Source organism: Alexandromys fortis, unplaced genomic scaffold (genome assembly GCF_014885135.2).
Source record: "Alexandromys fortis isolate MF-2015 unplaced genomic scaffold, M_Fortis_MF-2015_v1.1 scaffold_252, whole genome shotgun sequence".
Classification (NCBI taxonomy): domain Eukaryota; kingdom Metazoa; phylum Chordata; class Mammalia; order Rodentia; family Cricetidae; genus Alexandromys; species Alexandromys fortis.
In genome coordinates this window covers 1,557,272-1,576,265 of record NW_026068127.1, presented here as the reverse complement: position 1 = coordinate 1,576,265, position 18,994 = coordinate 1,557,272, and the positions used below count along the sequence as shown (strand labels likewise).

Sequence of the window (18,994 nt, the reverse complement as noted above, 5' to 3'; positions counted from 1 at the left end):
GGGACTGACTGGAGAAATGGCTCAGCAGCTAAAAATGTTTGTTGCTCTTTTAAAGGACTCAAGTTCAGTTCCCAGCACCTACATCAGGTGCCCCACAAATGGCTATTACTCCACTTCCAGAGGAACTGATGCCTTCTTCTCACCTCCTTGGGCAACAGACACACAGAGACAGACAGACAGACAGACAGACAGACAGACAGACACACACACACACACACACCATACTATCCCAAAAGTGGAAAGGCAGTGGTGCATGTATACATGTATAAAACAGAAGAATCTTGATAACATGCTAAGAGAAACAGCATCTAGTCACAAACTATCAGGTATTCTACAATCCTATAGACAGGAAATATCTAGAGACAAACTGCAAACTAATAGGGTTTAGGAGAACAGGTGTGAAAGTAAGGAGTTTCTTTTGAGATTAAGTATTCTAAAATTGTAATGATGACTAGACAGTCTTGTAACTAAACTAAAAACCATTGAACTGGACACTTTAATTGGTAAAATGGCATGTGAAGTAACGATTGACAAGTGTCAATGAAAAAAAATTAAGGGCCAGAGATTGGGGCTCTTCCAAGAGAGAAGTCAGCAGCAGTGACTGACGACAGAACTTATAGGAGACAGATTCTTTTCCTTATCCCTCAATGAGAAGCCCGTTCAGTTTTCCCTGAGGAAATATGGATGTCCTCAAGGGTGAGAGATTCTTGTTTTTCTTCTTTCCCCATCTTCATGTGTCTGTGGTATGCATGTACACGTGTAGAGGGCCAGAGATGATGGCCGGCATCAATCTTGATTGGCTTCCATATGATTCATCGAGACAGGGTCACTCAAGAAAACCCAGAGCTTGCCAATATGGATAGTCTCAATAACCAGTTTGCTCTGAGGACCACTTCTACACCTTCCCAGACTGGGTGGCCAATGCCTCCACCCACCCAGTGTTTATGTGGATTCTGGGAATTTAAACTCTGGTCTTCCTATTTGTACAGCAAAATCTTAACCACTGAGCCAACTCCTCAGCCCCTAGGTGTGTACCAGTGCAGGAACAGGCAAACTCATGATGGCAAGCAGAGAAGGGTCAAGGCTTTTTTTTTTTTTTTTCTTTGCCATTAGGAACTGCAACATTTATGCTGGCCAGGGTGTTGAATGCTCCATTATCAACTGTCAACCACAGAGCCATTTTCCTAGACATTTCCACCATTCTTAGGACCCCAGAGTCTTTGGCAAGATATTTGGTCACTGCAACTATGCACTGGTGTGGCCTCATCTCAGTCTGTGTCCAAGAAACTCCTTCTAACAGTTTGTAACAAGGACCGTTTTGTAGGCCAGAGAACAGAACACTGTCACCCAGCAACTTTGCCAAGGTCACTTGAAACACTACTTCCAAGACCCACAGCTACTTCATTGACACCACCCCCTTCCCATCCTGCCCCAGGGACTGACCAGAATCACCCTCTTGTAATCCACTGACCATCCTGTGAGAACTCTCCAACAGAGGGCCTGGGCTGCACCTGGACTACTCCAAAGTATTTTTACAGGAGAAAAACAAACTGCTCTGATGATGAAGGGGAGTGGGATTAGAAGCTGATGAGGGGTCGAGACAAAAGGGCACAATTTAAATAAGGGGGTGATCTATGTATGGTAGAGAGTTAGGGAAATAAGCCACATCAATATTTGGGAAATGGTGTTCCAAGAGAAGAGGGTGGGAATCTGCAGATAAGTAGGATTGTGTCTTCAAAAAATAAACTACATAATGCACACGTATATTTGTATTCAGGTGTTTTATTCTCCGTTACTTTTAATAATTTTTAGATACTAACAATCAGTACAAGAAGGAGCCTTATGAGAAGTTATTACTCTTGTACTATCAAGCTCCTTTTTCAACTTATCTTGGGGAAAAATAGTTTGTTCTATTCCTTTTCCTTCTTGCCTTGGCTGTCAAGGTTTTCAGTTAAATTCTACAAACAGACCAAAACAAAGGAGTTGTATAATAATCTGCTCAAATTTTCTCATTTTCAATTTCCTGTTTATCTCCTGCTAATTTCATGTATTTAGTTATAAGTGCTTCTAATCATGTCCTATTAACATGATAGAAAAAGTGGACCAGTGCTGAGACAAGGTCCTTGCCTCTGGGTAAAAGATAAGGCTACCAGTAAGTACAAAGTTGTGGTGACCAAATGCCATGCAAAAGACTCTAGGATCCTCAGGATGATAGAGATGCTGGCCCGGAAAATGACTCTATGACTGACAGCATTCATTCATTCATTCATTTATTTATTTATTTATTGGTTTTTTTGAGGCAGGGTTTCTCTGTGTAGTCCTGGCTGTCCTGGAGCTTGATCTGTAGACCAGGCTGGCCTTGAAATCACAGAGATCTCCCTGCTTCTGCTTCTGCTTCCCACGGCAGTGCTGGGATTAAAGGCATGTGCAACCATGCCTAGATGATTTACTTAACATTTATTTTCCTATTTTTTTGAAGAGAGGCACATATATGTCAAGATATACATGTGGAGATCAAAAGGCAACTTCTGGGGAGCCAGATATTGCCTTCCACCATGAGGGTTCTGAGGGCCAAATTCAGGTTTTCGGGTTTGGTGGCAGCCACCTTTCTCTATGGAGCCATCCCACTGAGCCTATTTTTAAAAATTTTGTCTTTTTCAGAAAGACAATGCCTCCCATTTCTGTTAGAATAACCCAAGTTAATTTTTTATTAAAGTTTTATGTCCCATTTTAATTTGCATATTTCATACATTTATACTTTTAAATATAACTGTACTTTACCAAAATGAACTGGCTCCCTTGTTTGTTTTTAAAAATATAATAGCATGTAGCCAGGACTCTCCTGGAACCTGGTACGTAGCCTTGAGTTCCTGATCATTCTGTCTTCACTTCTCCCAAATTGGGAGTACAGATACCATGCTGGGCTCAACCTGGGTTCTTTACCTACCCTTTCCTGAGTTCCAGACCTGGATTTTCATTATGTTGCCCAGCCTCCATGAGTCATTAAGGCAATGAGCAATGTATTTTTTAATTTTATTTTCATTATTGTATATGTGTCTGTCTGTGATTACATGTGTGTGCCTGTGTTTGTGTAGGTACCTGCAGAGGCCGAAGGTATCAAATTTCTCCAGAACTAGAGTTACAGGTGGTTTGTGAGCTCCCTGATGTAGGCGCTGGGTACCGAAGTTGGGTCCTCTGCAGAGTTCATGTTGTAACCACTGAACATGGTTACAACTTACTTCAAACCAAGAGAAAGATGGCTTGCCTCACTACCTCTGGGACAACCTACAGTAACTAACCCCTTTGCTTAGGGCTAGAGCTGCCTATTTACTGATGAAGTTATTTCTAGAACTTCTCACATAGGTCCAAGTCTAATCCAGTATTCTAAATTCAACCCAATAAACAAAACTGATGATAAATATCTGAAAAATTATTTTCTTTACCAGACTAGTTAGTATGATTGGGTTTCTAAAATTACAAGTCAGTAGCAAAATTTTCCTTTATAAAAGATGCACAGTGGAGGGGACGTTGTAAAAACTATTACTCCCGATAACACGCGGTAAAAAGTGTGCTACATTCTAAGAATCTAAGCACCTGTGGGGTGGCTGAGCTGTGTGCTCTGGGTACTACTCGAAATTATACAGTCTAGGCACAAACAGTGTATGAACTGTGAGGTCAATGCAATGTTTTACTTCCCGAAAGTCACTGGTTGCTTGTTTCGGGGGGCAGTCTAGAAGACGCTCAACAAATGGCAAATGGGAGTCTCACCACAAACCTTAAGCAACTGGCATCAACACACAAAGATAGAAAGAACACTTGTCACTTACCAAATCTGTAGCTTGATCTTCTTTCCTTGTAGTTCAACTGTTTTGATCTTAAAATCTATTCCTGTAACAAAGGGAAAGTAAGTTGTAACCGCTGCTTTATACTTAGGGAGTCAAAATGTTTATACTTTTGAAACCTGCTTGCTTGAACACATACACTAAGAGTAAATGTGTCCACACATGAATATATGTGTCCACAACTTGATTTGAGTGATATAAACTCCACCCTGATAGGAACAGTAACTACACAGAAAGAACTTCTCCAAGAAGAAAAAAAAATAAATCCTTATTACTTTAGTTGGAAATTTTAATGCTTATTTATTCTTTAAAAATTTGTTATTTTTACATGTAGACAGAAAAATCCCTACTCACCTGCATCACCATTTTTTTATTTTTTGAGACAGAGTCTGACTATGTAGCCTTGACTGGCCTGGAACTCGCTATATAGATATTTAGACCAAGCTAGCCTCAATTCCTTCCAAGTGCTGGGATTTCACACTCTTACAGAACAAGACGAACATGTATCACAATAAAATGTTTACATGTATTGAAATCATACAATGTATGTGTTCTGATTCCATAAATTTTAAATTGGAAATCACTACAAAAAGTCATTTGGGAAAATTACAAAACATTCAGAATCATGAATCAAATTGGTTGAGATAAAAACATCACCCTAGAGGCCGAAGAGAAGGCAGTTAAGAGCACTGGCTGCTCCCCCAGAGGACCCAGTTCAATTCCAAGCACCCATATGGGAGCTCACAACTGTCTGTAACTCCAGTTCTAGGGGATCTGGTACTCTCTTCTGGCCTCCTCAGGCACTGCACAGATAAGGTGTATGTGGGGGAAAGGTAAGCAAAAAACTCATATACATAAAATAAAAGTATTGTTTAATATTTATTTATTATGCATACAAATATTCTGTCTACATGTATGCCTGCAGGCCAGAAGAGGGCACCAGACCTCATTACAGATGGTTGTGAGCCACCAAGTAGTTGCTGGGAAATGAATTCAGGACCTTTAGAAGAGCAGGCAATGCTCTTAACCTCTGAGCCATCTCTCCAGCCCATAAAAATAAATTTTTAAAAATTAAAAATAAATCTCATCCTAAACTCCTTGAATTTTTTTTCAGAACCACATTTAATCAACACCCACCATTAACTCTCTGAAACTTAAAACCAAAGAGATCTACTTTTGAAAGACTCATCAAGTATAGCATGAATAAAGTATGACTTATACCAAAACACATCACAGAAAACACTGGGGAAAGCTTATAAGTGCTTGCAGAGAAACAAAACAAGTCACATAAAGCCCAATTCTAAACACCTCAAAAGCAACAGAGAACTGGAGGCTTGGTGAGTGAACTAGTTTCATTTCCATTGCTGTGCCAGATATCTGACGAAAAACAAGAGTTACTTTAGCTCACAATTCCAGGTTACACAGACCAGAGCTTAAGTCCCAGTGGCAGGAGCTTAAAGCAGCTGTCACATCACACCCACAGTCCAAAGTGCAGAGACATGGATATACACACCCCACTTGCTCGCTTGTGCTTTCTCCAGTTTTACACCGTCCAGAATGGTGGTCCCATGTCAATAAACTTAATGCCATGCTAACAGGACAGTCCACTGTGGACAGTCCCCACTGACACTCTCTTCCCAATTGATTCCAGGCTGTGTCAGCTGACAATTAAAGCTAACTATCACACTGTTCCTGAGTTCAGATTCCATTACTCAATCAAAAAGTCAAGCGTGGTAGGTAATCCCAGCACTAGGGGGCTAGGACACAGGTAGAAGTCAAGAGGATCCAAAGGTTAGTAAAATATGCTGCCGCAAAAACTTAGGCCTCTGGACTCCACATGTACACATATGAACAGAGACGTACCAAGTACTTAACATGAGTCTCACCAATACTAAATGAAAGCTATTCTCAGACATGTAAGATAGCAAATAAGTCAGTTCCCATGTGTTAACACAACAGTGCCTTAGAGAATGGCACTGTCAAAGTCTGAGAATGGAGAGCTCTCTTCTCTAAACCTTTTTCAAGCTTCAATCACGTGACCCTTCTTTGAATTTCACGTTTCTGTGAGGATCTGGCACACGTGTGCACATTAATCTTTATACCCTTTCTCCTGTTTATCTTTGGGTTTCCTTCTACTCGATTACAAGCATTCTGAGGCAAAGTGTTCGTTTTTATTTGCATGCATCCTGCAGAGACAGCTACAAGGAGAGTTTTACCAAACCAAAGAAGAAAGAGATAGGAAATCACTATCAGTGATGAAAAGAACAGGTCAGATTGGCCTGGAGAACAAGAAGTAAATTATTTTCAAGATGGGAGCTTCACACTACCAACCCTGAGCTCAGGAGGAGGCAGTTTAGCCTCAGCTACATATCAAGTTCAAGGTCAGTCTGAGCTACAGATGACCTGGCCAAATAAATAAATGGAGGAAAGAGAGGAGGAGGGGTGTCTACTGAGCCCAGGGGTGGGTTATGGAAAAGGAAACAGTAAAACAACCTACAAAAAGCAATGTCTGTTCATTCTGATTGTATGAAAGGAGGGTATCTGAAAATCTAGGTGACTGTAAAAAAGAAGGGACTATAAGTAAAGGTATCCAAGAAAGGAGATGTAAATACAGTGCAGTACTTGGTTAGGCACTTGACCAAAACATTTGTTATTAGAGGTACCAGGAACAAATTATGGTGCTAAATTCTTTCTTTCTTTTTTTTTTTTTTTTTTTTGATTTTTCGAGACAGGGTTTCTCCGTAGCTTTTGGTTCCTGTCCTGGAACTGGCTCTTGTAGCCTAGGCTGGCCTCGAACTCACAGAAATCCGCCTGCCTCTGCCTCCCGAGTGCTGGGATTAAAGGCATGCGCCACCACTGCCCGGCCTGGTGCTAAATTCTTATGTTCAACAATAAGAAGAGGTTACTGAAAATTTTGTTTTTTAAGTTATAGAAATACAGTCTAGGGGGCTGGAGAGATGGCTTAGTGGATAAGAGCATGGATTGTTCTTCCTAGCACCCACATGGCAGCTCACAACTGTCTGTAACTCCAGTTCCAGGGAATACAATACCCTCACAGAGACATGAATACAGGCCAGTGGACATAAAATAAAACCCTAATGGACATAAAATAAAAATCAAATTAAAAATCAAATTATTTAAAAAAATACAGTCTAGTAACAGAAAGAGCCAAAAATGTCTGAAAAAGTCAAAACAAGGGGGGCACAGGATAAGGATTTGTTGTTGTACCTACTACATCAACAGAATAAAAATTAGGTTAACCAAGGAGGTATATTTGCAAATACACCCTCTCCACTACATGCACAACAACAACTGGATCATCACTGTGTGTAAACATAAATACAAAGATACTCAAGTGGGGTGGTGGCAGCACATGCTTTAAACAAAGGTGCTAATGTTTCTTAGCATCCACTCTGGTTTTCCTCCTAGTCACAATCTATTTCGTTTTGATATAGGGTCTGGCTATGTAAAGCTCATACTGGTCTCAAAATCTCTATACTCTTCCAAGTGCTAGGATTATAGACGTGTGACACCATACAACTTTGTAACTCTTAACTTTTTCCTAAGTAAATACTTTTGCTATACCAGCATGTAGTTTTTATACTCTGATAGATGCCCAGAATATAGCAAAGTGTGGAAAACTAACCAGAAAGACTTAAGATAAGATCAATGACCAGCCTGGTCTACAGAGCTAGTTCCAGGACAGGATCCAAAGCCACAGAGAAACCCTGTCTCAAAAAAAAAAAAAAAAAAAAAACAACCCAGACTAGAGAACTGTCTCAGCAGTTAAGAGCACTTGTTCTTGCAGAAGACGGGGGTTCGATTCCCAACAACTCACATGGCAGCTAATGATAGTCTGTAACTCCAGTTCCAGAGGACCCAATGTCCTCTTCTGACCTCTGTGAACACTAGGTACACATGTAATGACATACATGCATACAAAACACCCATGCATATAAAACAATAAATTATCCTTTTTTCAATTTAGGGACCAGCGCAAAAATAAATAACTAGCTCAGCTGTCTAGAGAAGACAGAAAAAAAAACATACCAATAATCCTCTGGGGTTTTTTTGTTTTGTTTTGTTTTGTTTTTTCTTTTTCTTTTTCTTTTTCGAGACAGGATTTCTCTGTGGTTTCGGTTCCTGTCCTGGAACTAGCTCTTGTAGACCAGGCTGGTCTCGACCTCACAGAGATCTGCCTGCCTCTGCCTCCCAAGTGCTGGGACTAAAGGCGTGCGCCACCACCGCCCGGCATCCTCTAAGATTCTGTCAAGAGGAATAATCAGATTCTACTGCAATCCTGCCAACTGCTGAAACAGACAAGTAAGAATTTGATCCCATGAACAATGCCCCCCACAGGTTATGCTTATGCAAAAACACACAGAACTATTTTATGTTGATTCCACTTAAAAGACCAGAAAACATACCTGCATTGTGTATGGTAGGGAGTCAGAGGCGCTCTGCATGTTCAAGGCCAGCCAACCCTACCAGACTTCAATGTTACACAGACATCAGTGCAGTAATTTCCAGAGTACTTAAATTTATCAGTTTACAGACTAATTGTCAACATTTGTGGTTTTTATCAAGTAAAATCAAGTGTCTCTGAGAGGGATTAAATACAGTTACCTTTGAATGTTTCCTGGTCTAGAATTTAAGAAACCAGTTTCTAGCCTCGGTTCTTTCAGGAATAGCACACTAACAGTACTTCAAAAAGGCCATTCCTTTTTTTTAACCTGTATGTGCATGCAAACAAGTGTCTTGACAGTGTATCAACGGGTAAGGATCCTTTCATACAGTAATAATAGCTCAGTCAACATTTCACAGTGCACTTAGAACACCCTTTGCCTGGATTACCACTTATATGCTCTAACCAACCCTACTCAATCTTATTATTACTAAAAGATAAATGGGTAAAGAGTTGAGAGGCATAATTCAGTTTTAGAGTACATTAGCAATATGTACAACCCTTGTTTCAATTCTATCCTTTTAAAGAAGCAGGGGGAAATGCCAGCTAGTAGAGACACATGATACCTTTAATCCAGCATTTAAGAGGCAGAGGCCAGCCTGGTCTACAGAGCTAGTTCTAGGGCAGCCAAGGCCACACAAAGGAACCCTGTCTACAAACAAACAAACAAAAAATGGAAGGGGAAGCTTATTCACACTGCTCAAGCTTGATTCTTCTTACTGCTATCCTTGTCCAGACTCCCAGCTTGTCTTTGTTGACAGAACACACCAGTGACTTGGAACTTCCAGGCCTTCAGACTCAAACCAGGGCTGTGTCATTAATTGATCCCTTTTACTTTGAAGTGCCCAGTTTTCTGAACCAAGTAGCTACTGACTTCCCAACTGTGATATTATGCAGTCTCCAATATAAACTAACCTAAAATCCCATTTTATAATTATATACACATAAGAATTGGTGCTGTTCTTCTGAATCCTACAACTGTTTTCTTATACTTTGTTATTCATTTGTACTACAATTAGGATGATTTCCTGAGTTTATATTTTTTTGATTAAAAAAAATCAATAAATGTTCTTATCTCAGTCCCTCAACACATCATTCCAACTCCAACCTACCTTACTCCACCCCACTTTATTAAGCTTTGTTTTTGAGGCAGGGTCTTGTTACCTAGCCCACTCTGGTGTTGAAATCCTACTACCCCAGTGCTGGGACTATAGGTGTCTACCATCACATGTGGCTTTTATCATGCCTTTTTATATTTAAATATATCAGCGTTTTGCCTGCATGTATGGATGAACACCATGTTAACTCCTGGTACCCATCAAGGTTAGAAGAGAGTAATGGATCCCCTGGAACTGGGATTAAGATGGTTATAAGCAACCAGGTGGACACTAGAAATAGAACTGGGGTCCTCTGCAAGTGCAACAAATGATCAAAAACACAGAACAACCTCTCAGCCCTATACCATTCCCTTTTAACTCTAGTTTTCAATAATTTGGGTAGGATGTGCCTTAGTGCTGTTTTCTTTGTATTCATCCCACCAAGGTTCATTAGACTCAGCAGGCTTATAGTTTTTATCGTATTTAAAAATTCTTCAGCTGTTATTTATCAACAAATAATTTCCTACAAACTACCTTTTTCCTGGATTCCAATGACATGTGTATTAGGCCAGGGTCTCAGACATCACTGCCAGGTTTTTGGTTTTTTGTTGATCTGTGCTTCAGTGTAAATAGTTTCTATTAACTTTTCTTTCTTTTTCTTCTAGAATATATAATAGCCAGAGATCCCTGACAGAACTTTTCATTTCAGATCCCGAATCTTTCAGTTCTCTGGGTTAGTTTCACTGGGTCTTTTTTCTTACGCCTTTCAACAATGGCCTGATCAGGCTTTAAGGACTTCTCAATCTGTCCTCTTTTTCATTCCTGGATCTGTCAACTAACTTTTCTCTAGTTAAAGGTTATATTTTCTTATTTATCTATCTTTTTTTTTTTTTTTTTTTCGAGACAGGGTTTCTCAGTAGCTTTTTGGAACCTGTCCTGGAACTAGCTCTGTAGACCAGGCTGGCCTCGAACTCAGATATCTGCCTGCCTCTGCCTCCCAAGTGCTGGGATTAAAGGCGTGTGCCACCACCACCCGGTTTCTTTATCTTTTAATATGGGATTGGAAACTTATTTTATATACTTTGCTGACCTTTAATTTTAGAAAAGATCTCACAGTGCAGGCTGGCCTTGAATTTACTGTGTAAAGAAGTCCTAGTGAGCCTTAACACTCAAGATTCTTCTGTCTCAAATTATCAAGCCTTCAGGTTGGCCTTGTACTCTCTAACAAAGCTAAGGCTGGCTTGGAATTCTTTCCCACCCACCCCCCACACACCCGCCCCCGCTTGTTTGTTTTTCTAGACAGGGTTTCTCTGTGTAACAGTCCTAGCTGTCCTGGAACTAGCTCTGTAGACCAGGGAGTTCGCTGTCTCTGCCTCCCAGGTGCTTGGATTAAAGGCATGAGCCACTATTGTCTAGCCTGGCTTGGAATTCTTGATCTTTCTGTGCCTCTCAAATACTGGCGTATTTGCTCCACAGCACCTGGTTATAATGGTATATAAACTGTTTGCAATGTTGGGGTTTTTGTTGTTGTTGTTGTTGTTTGTTTGTTTGTTTGCCCCATGGCAAATAATTGAGAATTGGCTTGATCTTTTTTTGCTAACTTGGTGACTTTGGGAATAGAAGCCAGTGTCTCCTGCATGGCATGCAAGAACTTTAGCACTAAACTGCACCTCAACCCTAGCTTAGTATTTTGAAGACCCCCCTTTTTTCTTCTCTACCCTTTCCACTTCATCTTCAGGGCAGGGCTAAAATGGTCTTTTCTTGGGTTACTTTATCCTTAATGATGAGGATCTCCTTAGCACATTACAAACTAGACTGCTTCCCAGCCTGTGGGTGCCAATAACCAAGTTCTTCATAGCTGTTACCTGCCCAGCCCCTGAGTCTCACCCAAAGTCAGCCAAAGACAAAAAAGGGGGCTTTTCTGAAGATTTCTAAATCTCACTCTTTATTCTACAAATTCCTGCCTTCCATCCAGCCTGCACTTTGTTTTTTATTCCCTTGGCCCGAGAGGACTGCCTTTCTCTGCTTCAACTGTGTGCACTGGAATCCAGTTTCACACAGAAACCTGAGGAGATAACAGGGCTCATTTTTTTTTTCCTTTTCATAGGGAGCAGTTGTTTCAGTTTCCTAGTTATTTATGGCTAGAACACTGACTGTGTACTAGTTACTTTGTAGTGATCAGAACTGGAAGTCCTCAAACCTTTCTGCTTTTAAAAGTTAAGCAGTTGGGGTGGTGAGATGGCTCAGTAATTAAGGAGCCGAGGTTGAACTACACAAATGCACCCAAATAGCAGTTCACAACTATCTAACTCCAGCCCTAGGAGATTCAACACCCCCTCTTCTGGTTTTTGCAGGCAGTACATGCACATGGTACACAGACATACATACATGCAGGCAAAACACTCATGCACATAAAATAAAGTTAAGCGTGTTTTACCCTTTTGGGGAACATTTTCTCATTGAGAACCCGAAGAATGTCATGTATCCTTTGCCCACTCAACCTTTACCTAAAAATCTCCTAGATTTAGGATCTCCACTCCAGATCCCTGCACCTAATACTCCAGCATCTGTTGTTCTTTCAAGGTTTTAAAGATCTTATTTACTGAAACTTGTTCAGGCTGAGATAAAAGCACTTAAACCAAGGAATGCTTTCTTTTTAATGAAAGAAAACATTCTATCACTATTAACATTAAGAACAGAGTACAGCTGGGTGGTGGCACACACCATTCATACCAGTACTTGGGAGGCAGAGGCAGGCAAATCTCTGTGAGTTTGAGGCCAGCTTGATCTACAGAGCTAGTTCTAGGACAGGGAATACTACACAGAGAACCTCTGCCCTAAAAAACAAACTAACAAACTAACTGGAATACAAAGTTAAAAAGCAAACAAGATGTTTTCTTCTACAAGTGGTAATATTTTTCCCATGTATGACTATTTTGAGACAGGTTCTCCTAATAAAGCTCAGGCAGGCCTCAAACACACTATACACTGACATTTTCATACGTTAACCACAGAAATAATGCTGGAGTAATCTGGATCTTATACATGAAATTTTTTCCTACTTATTGAGCTTCCTTTCTTCATACCATTATTTATTTTGTTACTGCCCTGTCGCCCTGGCTGTCCTGGAAGTTGCTATATAGACCAGGCTACCCACAAACTCAGAGATCCTCCTGCTGGAATTAAAGGCATGTGCCACCACACTCAGCCCTATTTGGGGCTAGGGAGATGGCTCAGTTAATAAGTCTTTGCCAAGCAAGTATGAAGACCTGAGTGTGCTTTTTGTTTTGTCTTTGAGACAGAGTCTCTCGACTAGAGCCTTGGCCGCCCTGATGGGATTAAAGGTGTATGCCAACATGCTCAGACAGATGTTTTGTTTTCCCCCCCCCCCCCCCCCCGGCATCATTATTCCTTATGTGACTATTCATATTGTGTCAGTAGTTCTTACATGGTAGAAACTGAGTTATGAATAGAAGGGACCAATGATTATCTTGGCTATCTACTTTTTCTTAAAAGCATATATAATACACCCATAAATAAAACCAGCCTAAGCCTTGTCATTAATTCTCCACCAAGTTCAATACTTCTGAAAGCACATTTCTCATCTTTTCTAGATTCTGAATTGTATAATCATTTGTTTCCAATCTCAACTACACAATTTCACTAGAAATGAGCATTTTAAAATTTTGAGTCACCTCTAATTTCTTTCAAACCCCCCACTCAAAATCTAAAGTCTTTAAAAAAAAAACCCTCTTTAAAACAGTCTTATCTTTACTACCAATACCAGCACCCCATGCTCTGACTGCTAAAAGCCTCCAAAGCAGTCTCCTGATAGCCTCTTCTGCTTCATGCTATGTCCCACCATTCTGTTCTTCTACTGCTGTCTACTGTTCCTTTTCATTATGTCATTTTTGCTCTTAAACTACCAGAAAGTCCAAATTCCACTGCCACTTTTTAGAGTTCTCTCTTAAAATATAATAATGCCAGTGAGATGACTCGACAGAAAGTGGTGCTTGACACTCAGGCCTAGAAACCTGAGTTTGATTCCCTGAACCTCTCTCTGCCTTACTCGTGATCACTGTCATACAAGTGCCACCACACACCATTCGAGCATAAATAATAATAAACTAAAACTTTTTTGGCTAATAAACTGAATTTTTTATAATTCATTTTATTTGCATTGGTAAGAGGGTGTGGGATCCCCTGGAACTGGATACAGACAGTTTTGAGTTGCCGTGTGGAAGCTAGGAATTGAACCCAGGTTCTCTTAACCATCGAATCATCTCTCCAGCCCCAATAAACTGAAATTTTAAAGTGCAATATTACCTTCTCTTAGAATCAACTCCCCTACTGTAATTTCATTTCATTCGTATTGACCCACTGCTTGAAAAGCTTTCTCCAACTCTATTAAATTAAACTTTGAATTCTGACCATAATCTACTACCATTTTTTAGCTTCCTTCATAAAACTCTAGTGCTCTAAATCTATCCTTCTGCACTTTCCTCCTTCCTGCTTTTGCATCTGTGCCAGGAGCAACCAGGCTGCATGGAGCTGTGTGTCAGTGGCTCCAGCTCCTTACTCACCACTGTTTGCTCTTCCTGTTAAACAGAAGTAGTCTTAGCAGCAGCAACAGGAGTCTCTGGAGGTGTGTGCTGACTTCATCAGAAGGGTAAAGGCAAAGGAGAAGAAAGCCAAGGACCAGTCCCCATACTATTTGCAATCACTACAGCAAAAACACCCGTGGTTAAAGGGTCTAGACATGGGTCAGATGAGAATCCTCAACTGACAAGTTGACTTGAACAGTTAAGATTACTTTCATCTGTACTGAGTCAGGAGTAGAGTTTGAAGTCACCAATGAAGAAGTCTAGACAGCCATTTTAATAAGCTGATGTAATTAGTTGGTTTTTGGAAAAAATGTTTCTTTGTGTTGTTTTTAACTGTGTATAGGTATGTGTATCTACATGTGGATATGTGCATGTGTGAGTGTAGATGCAGGAGGAAGCCAGAGGCATCCGATCTCCTGGAGTTAGTGTTACAGATAGATGTGAACTGTCTGGCATGGCTTCTGGGAAGAGAACTTAGGTTCCCTAAAAGAGCAACAAGTGTTCTTAACCACTAAGCCATTGCTTCAGCCCCCTTAATCAATTGCTTAAAACAATAAAAAGCTGTGGAGTTGGGTTAATGGATCAGAGCACTTGCTGTACCAGCGAGGACATGAATCTGGATTCCCAACATCCACATAAAAGCTGGCTGTAGCTGCACGTACCTCTAAACCCCTCACTGAGGCAGAAGGGACAAGGGGAGCCCCAGAGCTTACTACACAGCCCGTTTTGTAGAAAAATGGCAAGCTCAGGTTCAGTGAGAGACTCTGTTTCAAGGGAATAAGGCAGAGAAAGAATAAAAGTGGGTGGGATATCTGACATCTTCCTCTGGCCTCCACGTGTATGCACATGAGCACGGGTGTCTGCAAACACCCAAATTAAAAAAAAAAAAAAAAAAAAAAGACAACCCTGTAAAACCCACTTTACCTGTTAACTATATGAAGCTTTTAGTATTCTATCCTGATTCTCTGAAAGCCCGGTTCTGGATAGGATCTGCTAATTAAACATCCTAGAAGGAAATGAAAGAAGAAAAAGCAAGCCATCTTATTTTGGTAATAGCTACAACAAACCCAGTGGCTCTGCCTCTACTCAGAGGCCACAGTAGTGGGCAATCCAGCACAGGGAATTAGGTCGGTCATCAGTACAGCAATCACAGCAATGAGTACAAAAACAAGGTCTCTTGTTTTTTAAGATGAAGTCTTGTCCAGGTTGGTCTTGAACTCACAAGCTCAAGTGATCTTTGCACTTTAGTCTACAAGTATGTGCCTCTATGCCTAGCTGAACAGAAAGGACACCTCCAACAGCTCATGAGGTTAAGTACATGCTCAAGAGCTGCAGCCCTCAGAAGGTGGTGGTTCCTTCTTTGTCTAAGAACCCCTTCTCCCATTTGTTCTTCCAACCTAGGCCTTCCATCACTTCTGAAACAAATTCTACTATTAGTTCCTCTTTTCTTCTCAGTGTTTTGAGTCAGGGTCTCGTGACAGTCTGGGTAGTCTGGAACCTGATGTTATAGCAAACTTGCAACTGTCATCCTACTTCTGGCCCCAGAGTGCTGTGATAGTAGGCCTGGGGTTCCATGCCCAATCTTCCTCTTTCCCTTTAAAACAAATAACTATACTCTGAATTAAACCTAGAGTGGTGTCTGCTTTCTGATGGGACAGCACAGACTTGTCTCTGAGGTACATTTTATGATCTCAACATGTACACAGAAGAGAGACATAACTGTTTCTTGTTGACTGAGGTGTCAACAGTTTCTCATATTTTTTGTTCTGTCCTTTACAACCCCAAATTACTGAGGACCCAATTAGCTTTTGCCATATGGTTTATGCCAATCTGTATTTACCATACTAGAAACTAAAACTAAGAAAATTTTAAGCACATGACTAGTGTGTTTGAAAATAATAAACATACTGCGTGTTAACATAAATAACATTTCTACTAAAAAATATCATTATCCAAAATAAAAATAAAGCCAGTGAGAAAAGTGGCATGATGTTAAGGTTCTGTAGCTCTGCTGTTCCCTTGACAGCAGTGAGTCTGAGGTCCTGCACTCAGTCTGCTACAGATTGCTTGGCTGAAGCATAAAGTATATAAAGCCAAGAGAAAATCTAGTTGCATACAGATACGTATCTGGAAAGGGGGGAGCTTTGTATTTAGAAGTCTATCTTCTAGGCTTCTAATTCAAGTGGTACAGCCCCAGTCCCCTGAGTACTGAACAACCACGCCCAGTGGACATTTCTTTTTCTTTTTTCTTTCTTTCTTTTTTGGTTTTTCAAAACAAGGTTTCTCTGTATAACCACCACCCAGCTCAGTGGTCATTTTTTAAAGACAGTTGCAATCTAGAATCTGAAGCTCTATCGCTGAACTTTTCATATATTACTACATTAAAATACACTCGTCACTCACACTTTCAATGGGTCTTCTTGCCAAGTATGATTTTTTAACATTATGTGCTGGCCATTTGGAATTACAAGTTTATTGAGTTACAAGTTCCTTAAAATGCTGACACATTTCATTACAACATGGGAAAAGGCCATGTTTATTATCACTGTGCAACTTACCAGACTGTAATTGTTTTGTTTTAGACAGTGTCTCACTCCGTAGTCTAGGTTGGCCTTTAACTTCTAGTGGTCCTCCTGCCCCTACTTTACCGAGTGTGAGCCACCATGCATGGAAGGAGAAAAATCAACTATTGGAAAAATGTGCCACAGAGGATCCCACAAGGTTTCCAAAACTGTAAAGCATGAATTTTATCAGCAGCAAATACTGTCACTTGGTTCATTTGAGAAATGTATGAGCCAAGTCCTCAGGCCTAAACAAACATTGTTATTACCAAAAAAAAAAAAAAAAGGTTAATTCCAACTATCTCAAAGGTGCTTTTCCTTAGAAGAAGTTCTACTGTCTCACAATGAGGCAGCTGTTTCACAATGACTCCCAATGTACTCACACAAAAACCGGCACACAAAGGTGAGGGCTAACCACAAACTCATTTTTTTCTGAGGTTTGTTTTGAGAGGCAGCACATTTTGCTACTTAGCACTGGCTGACCTGGTACTTGCTATGTAAGACAGGGTGGTTGCTGGATGGCCTTGGACTCCTCACAGTGGTCTTCCTGCCTCGGCCTCTAAAGTGCGGGACTAACAGGAAAGTGCCACCAAGTTTATCTCACAGACATTCTTTGGGGTGCAGAGCAGTACAGATAAGGAAATTTAGGCAGAGCCAAACTAAACCTAAATGTCTAGTCCCAAAGCTTCCTATCACCACACTAAAGGCCTGGCTTCACTACACTTGTCACATGATCAGCATATGCCACTAAGCCACCTCGCACACCTGCACACCTGCACAATAACAATGGCTACCTCTTGCTCTCTTTACTACTATGTGAAAGAAGCACAAGGAGGAAAGAAAAAGCAATCCAGAAATTTCTAAATATTCCTAAACAAACAAAACCAAATCCAAGAAGAAATAATTCTAGAGGCTCAACCTAATACAAACTTTATTACATGGTTATAAAAGTTTACAAGCCTGTTTAAAGAAGTCAAGCCTAACTAAAATTAGATTTCTTCTTCATCTAGTTCTTCATCTTGATCCTTGTCCTACCACTCTCTACTGTGCTCAAAAACCTAGCATCCTGTAGCAAGCTTCTACACATTGTTAAAAATCCAGGAGACCATGGGAAACTGGACCCTATGATAAAGCCAAGGATGCATAATTTGAAGTCCAAAGAGTTCCAAAATAAAAACATATTGCTGCTAAGTATAGCTCAACGCAATCGACAATGTAAAGATAGAAATCTAAGAATGGCATACAGCATTCCCAAACCAAGACTATTATAAAAATACCTGATCATGCTAAGTGTGGTGGCTCATGCCTGTAATTTGTAATTCCAGCACTCTCTCAGGAAGCTAAAATCTAAGCCACACAGAAGTTCCAGGATAAAGAGACCTTGTCTGAAAACCCCAAAATAAAGTCAGGCATGGTGGTATTCACCTATGATCCCAGGACTTGAGAGATAGAAGTAGAAGGATGAGCTACACTGCTGAATGAGGTCAGCCTGGGCTACATGAGACTGTCTCCACAACTGAAAAACTGAAACTGTTGATGGCAGACTGGAAAGTGACCCCAGAGCTGTACACCTGCTAGACATGTGCTCCATCAGCTCTATCTCCAGCCTGTTTTATTACTTTCCTTTTGAGACAGATTCCCCCTAAGTTGCTCAGACAGGCACTGAACTGATATATAGCCCAGACAGACCTTGGACTTGAGACCATCCAGTCTCAACTTTCCAATTATCCAACTTGACTGATAGCTGAGATTTTTTTTGAATGTCTTGCTATTATTCTCTAGCTTAAATTATTATTACTTTTTAATTTGGTAGGGGCTGGAGAGACGTCTCAGAGGTTAAAAGAACATTCATACTGTTCTTACAGAGAACTGACTATGAACTCAAATTCAGTTCCCAACACCACATCAGGCAGTTATATTAAGCTGTTTACAACCTTCTCTAAATCCAGCCCCAAAGGATCCAATGCTTCTGGCCTGCACATATTCATACACAGGTACACATGTACCCCTGACACACACACACACACACACACACACACAGTTAAAAATAAAATTAGGGCTAGAGACATGGCTCAACCATGTGGCGCATGTGTACTATTCTTGCAGAGGATCTGTTCAGTTCAGATCCCTGCACTCAGGCCAGGTGGCTCAGAACTGCTTATAAATCCAGCTCCAGGGCTCTTCAGACACATATGTCCACACACACATACATATAATTAAAACTAATAAATCCTATATATTTCTTAAAAAGCTTGAACTAAAAAGGAAGAAACCAGACTAGCATGGTGGTACACACCTTTAATCCCAGCACTTGGAAGGCAGAGGCAGGTGGATTTCTCTGAGTTTGAGGCCAATATGGTCTACCATAGGAAGTTCCAGGTCATTCAGGAATACATATATATCTCCAGATCTATGTATGCAGCTC

At 40.6% G+C, this 18,994-nt stretch overlaps 1 protein-coding gene across 1 annotated transcript in view; it reads right to left on the bottom strand.

Moving 5' to 3' along the window:
- Rab10 (RAB10, member RAS oncogene family) overlaps positions 1 to 18,994 on the bottom strand; it is a 60,165-nt gene that overhangs the window by 14,544 nt on the left and 26,627 nt on the right. The window contains exon 2 of the mRNA XM_050125842.1: positions 3,828 to 3,888. Within this exon, the coding sequence (XP_049981799.1) occupies positions 3,828 to 3,888 (61 nt within the window). The remainder of the gene's footprint in view (positions 1 to 3,827; positions 3,889 to 18,994) is intronic.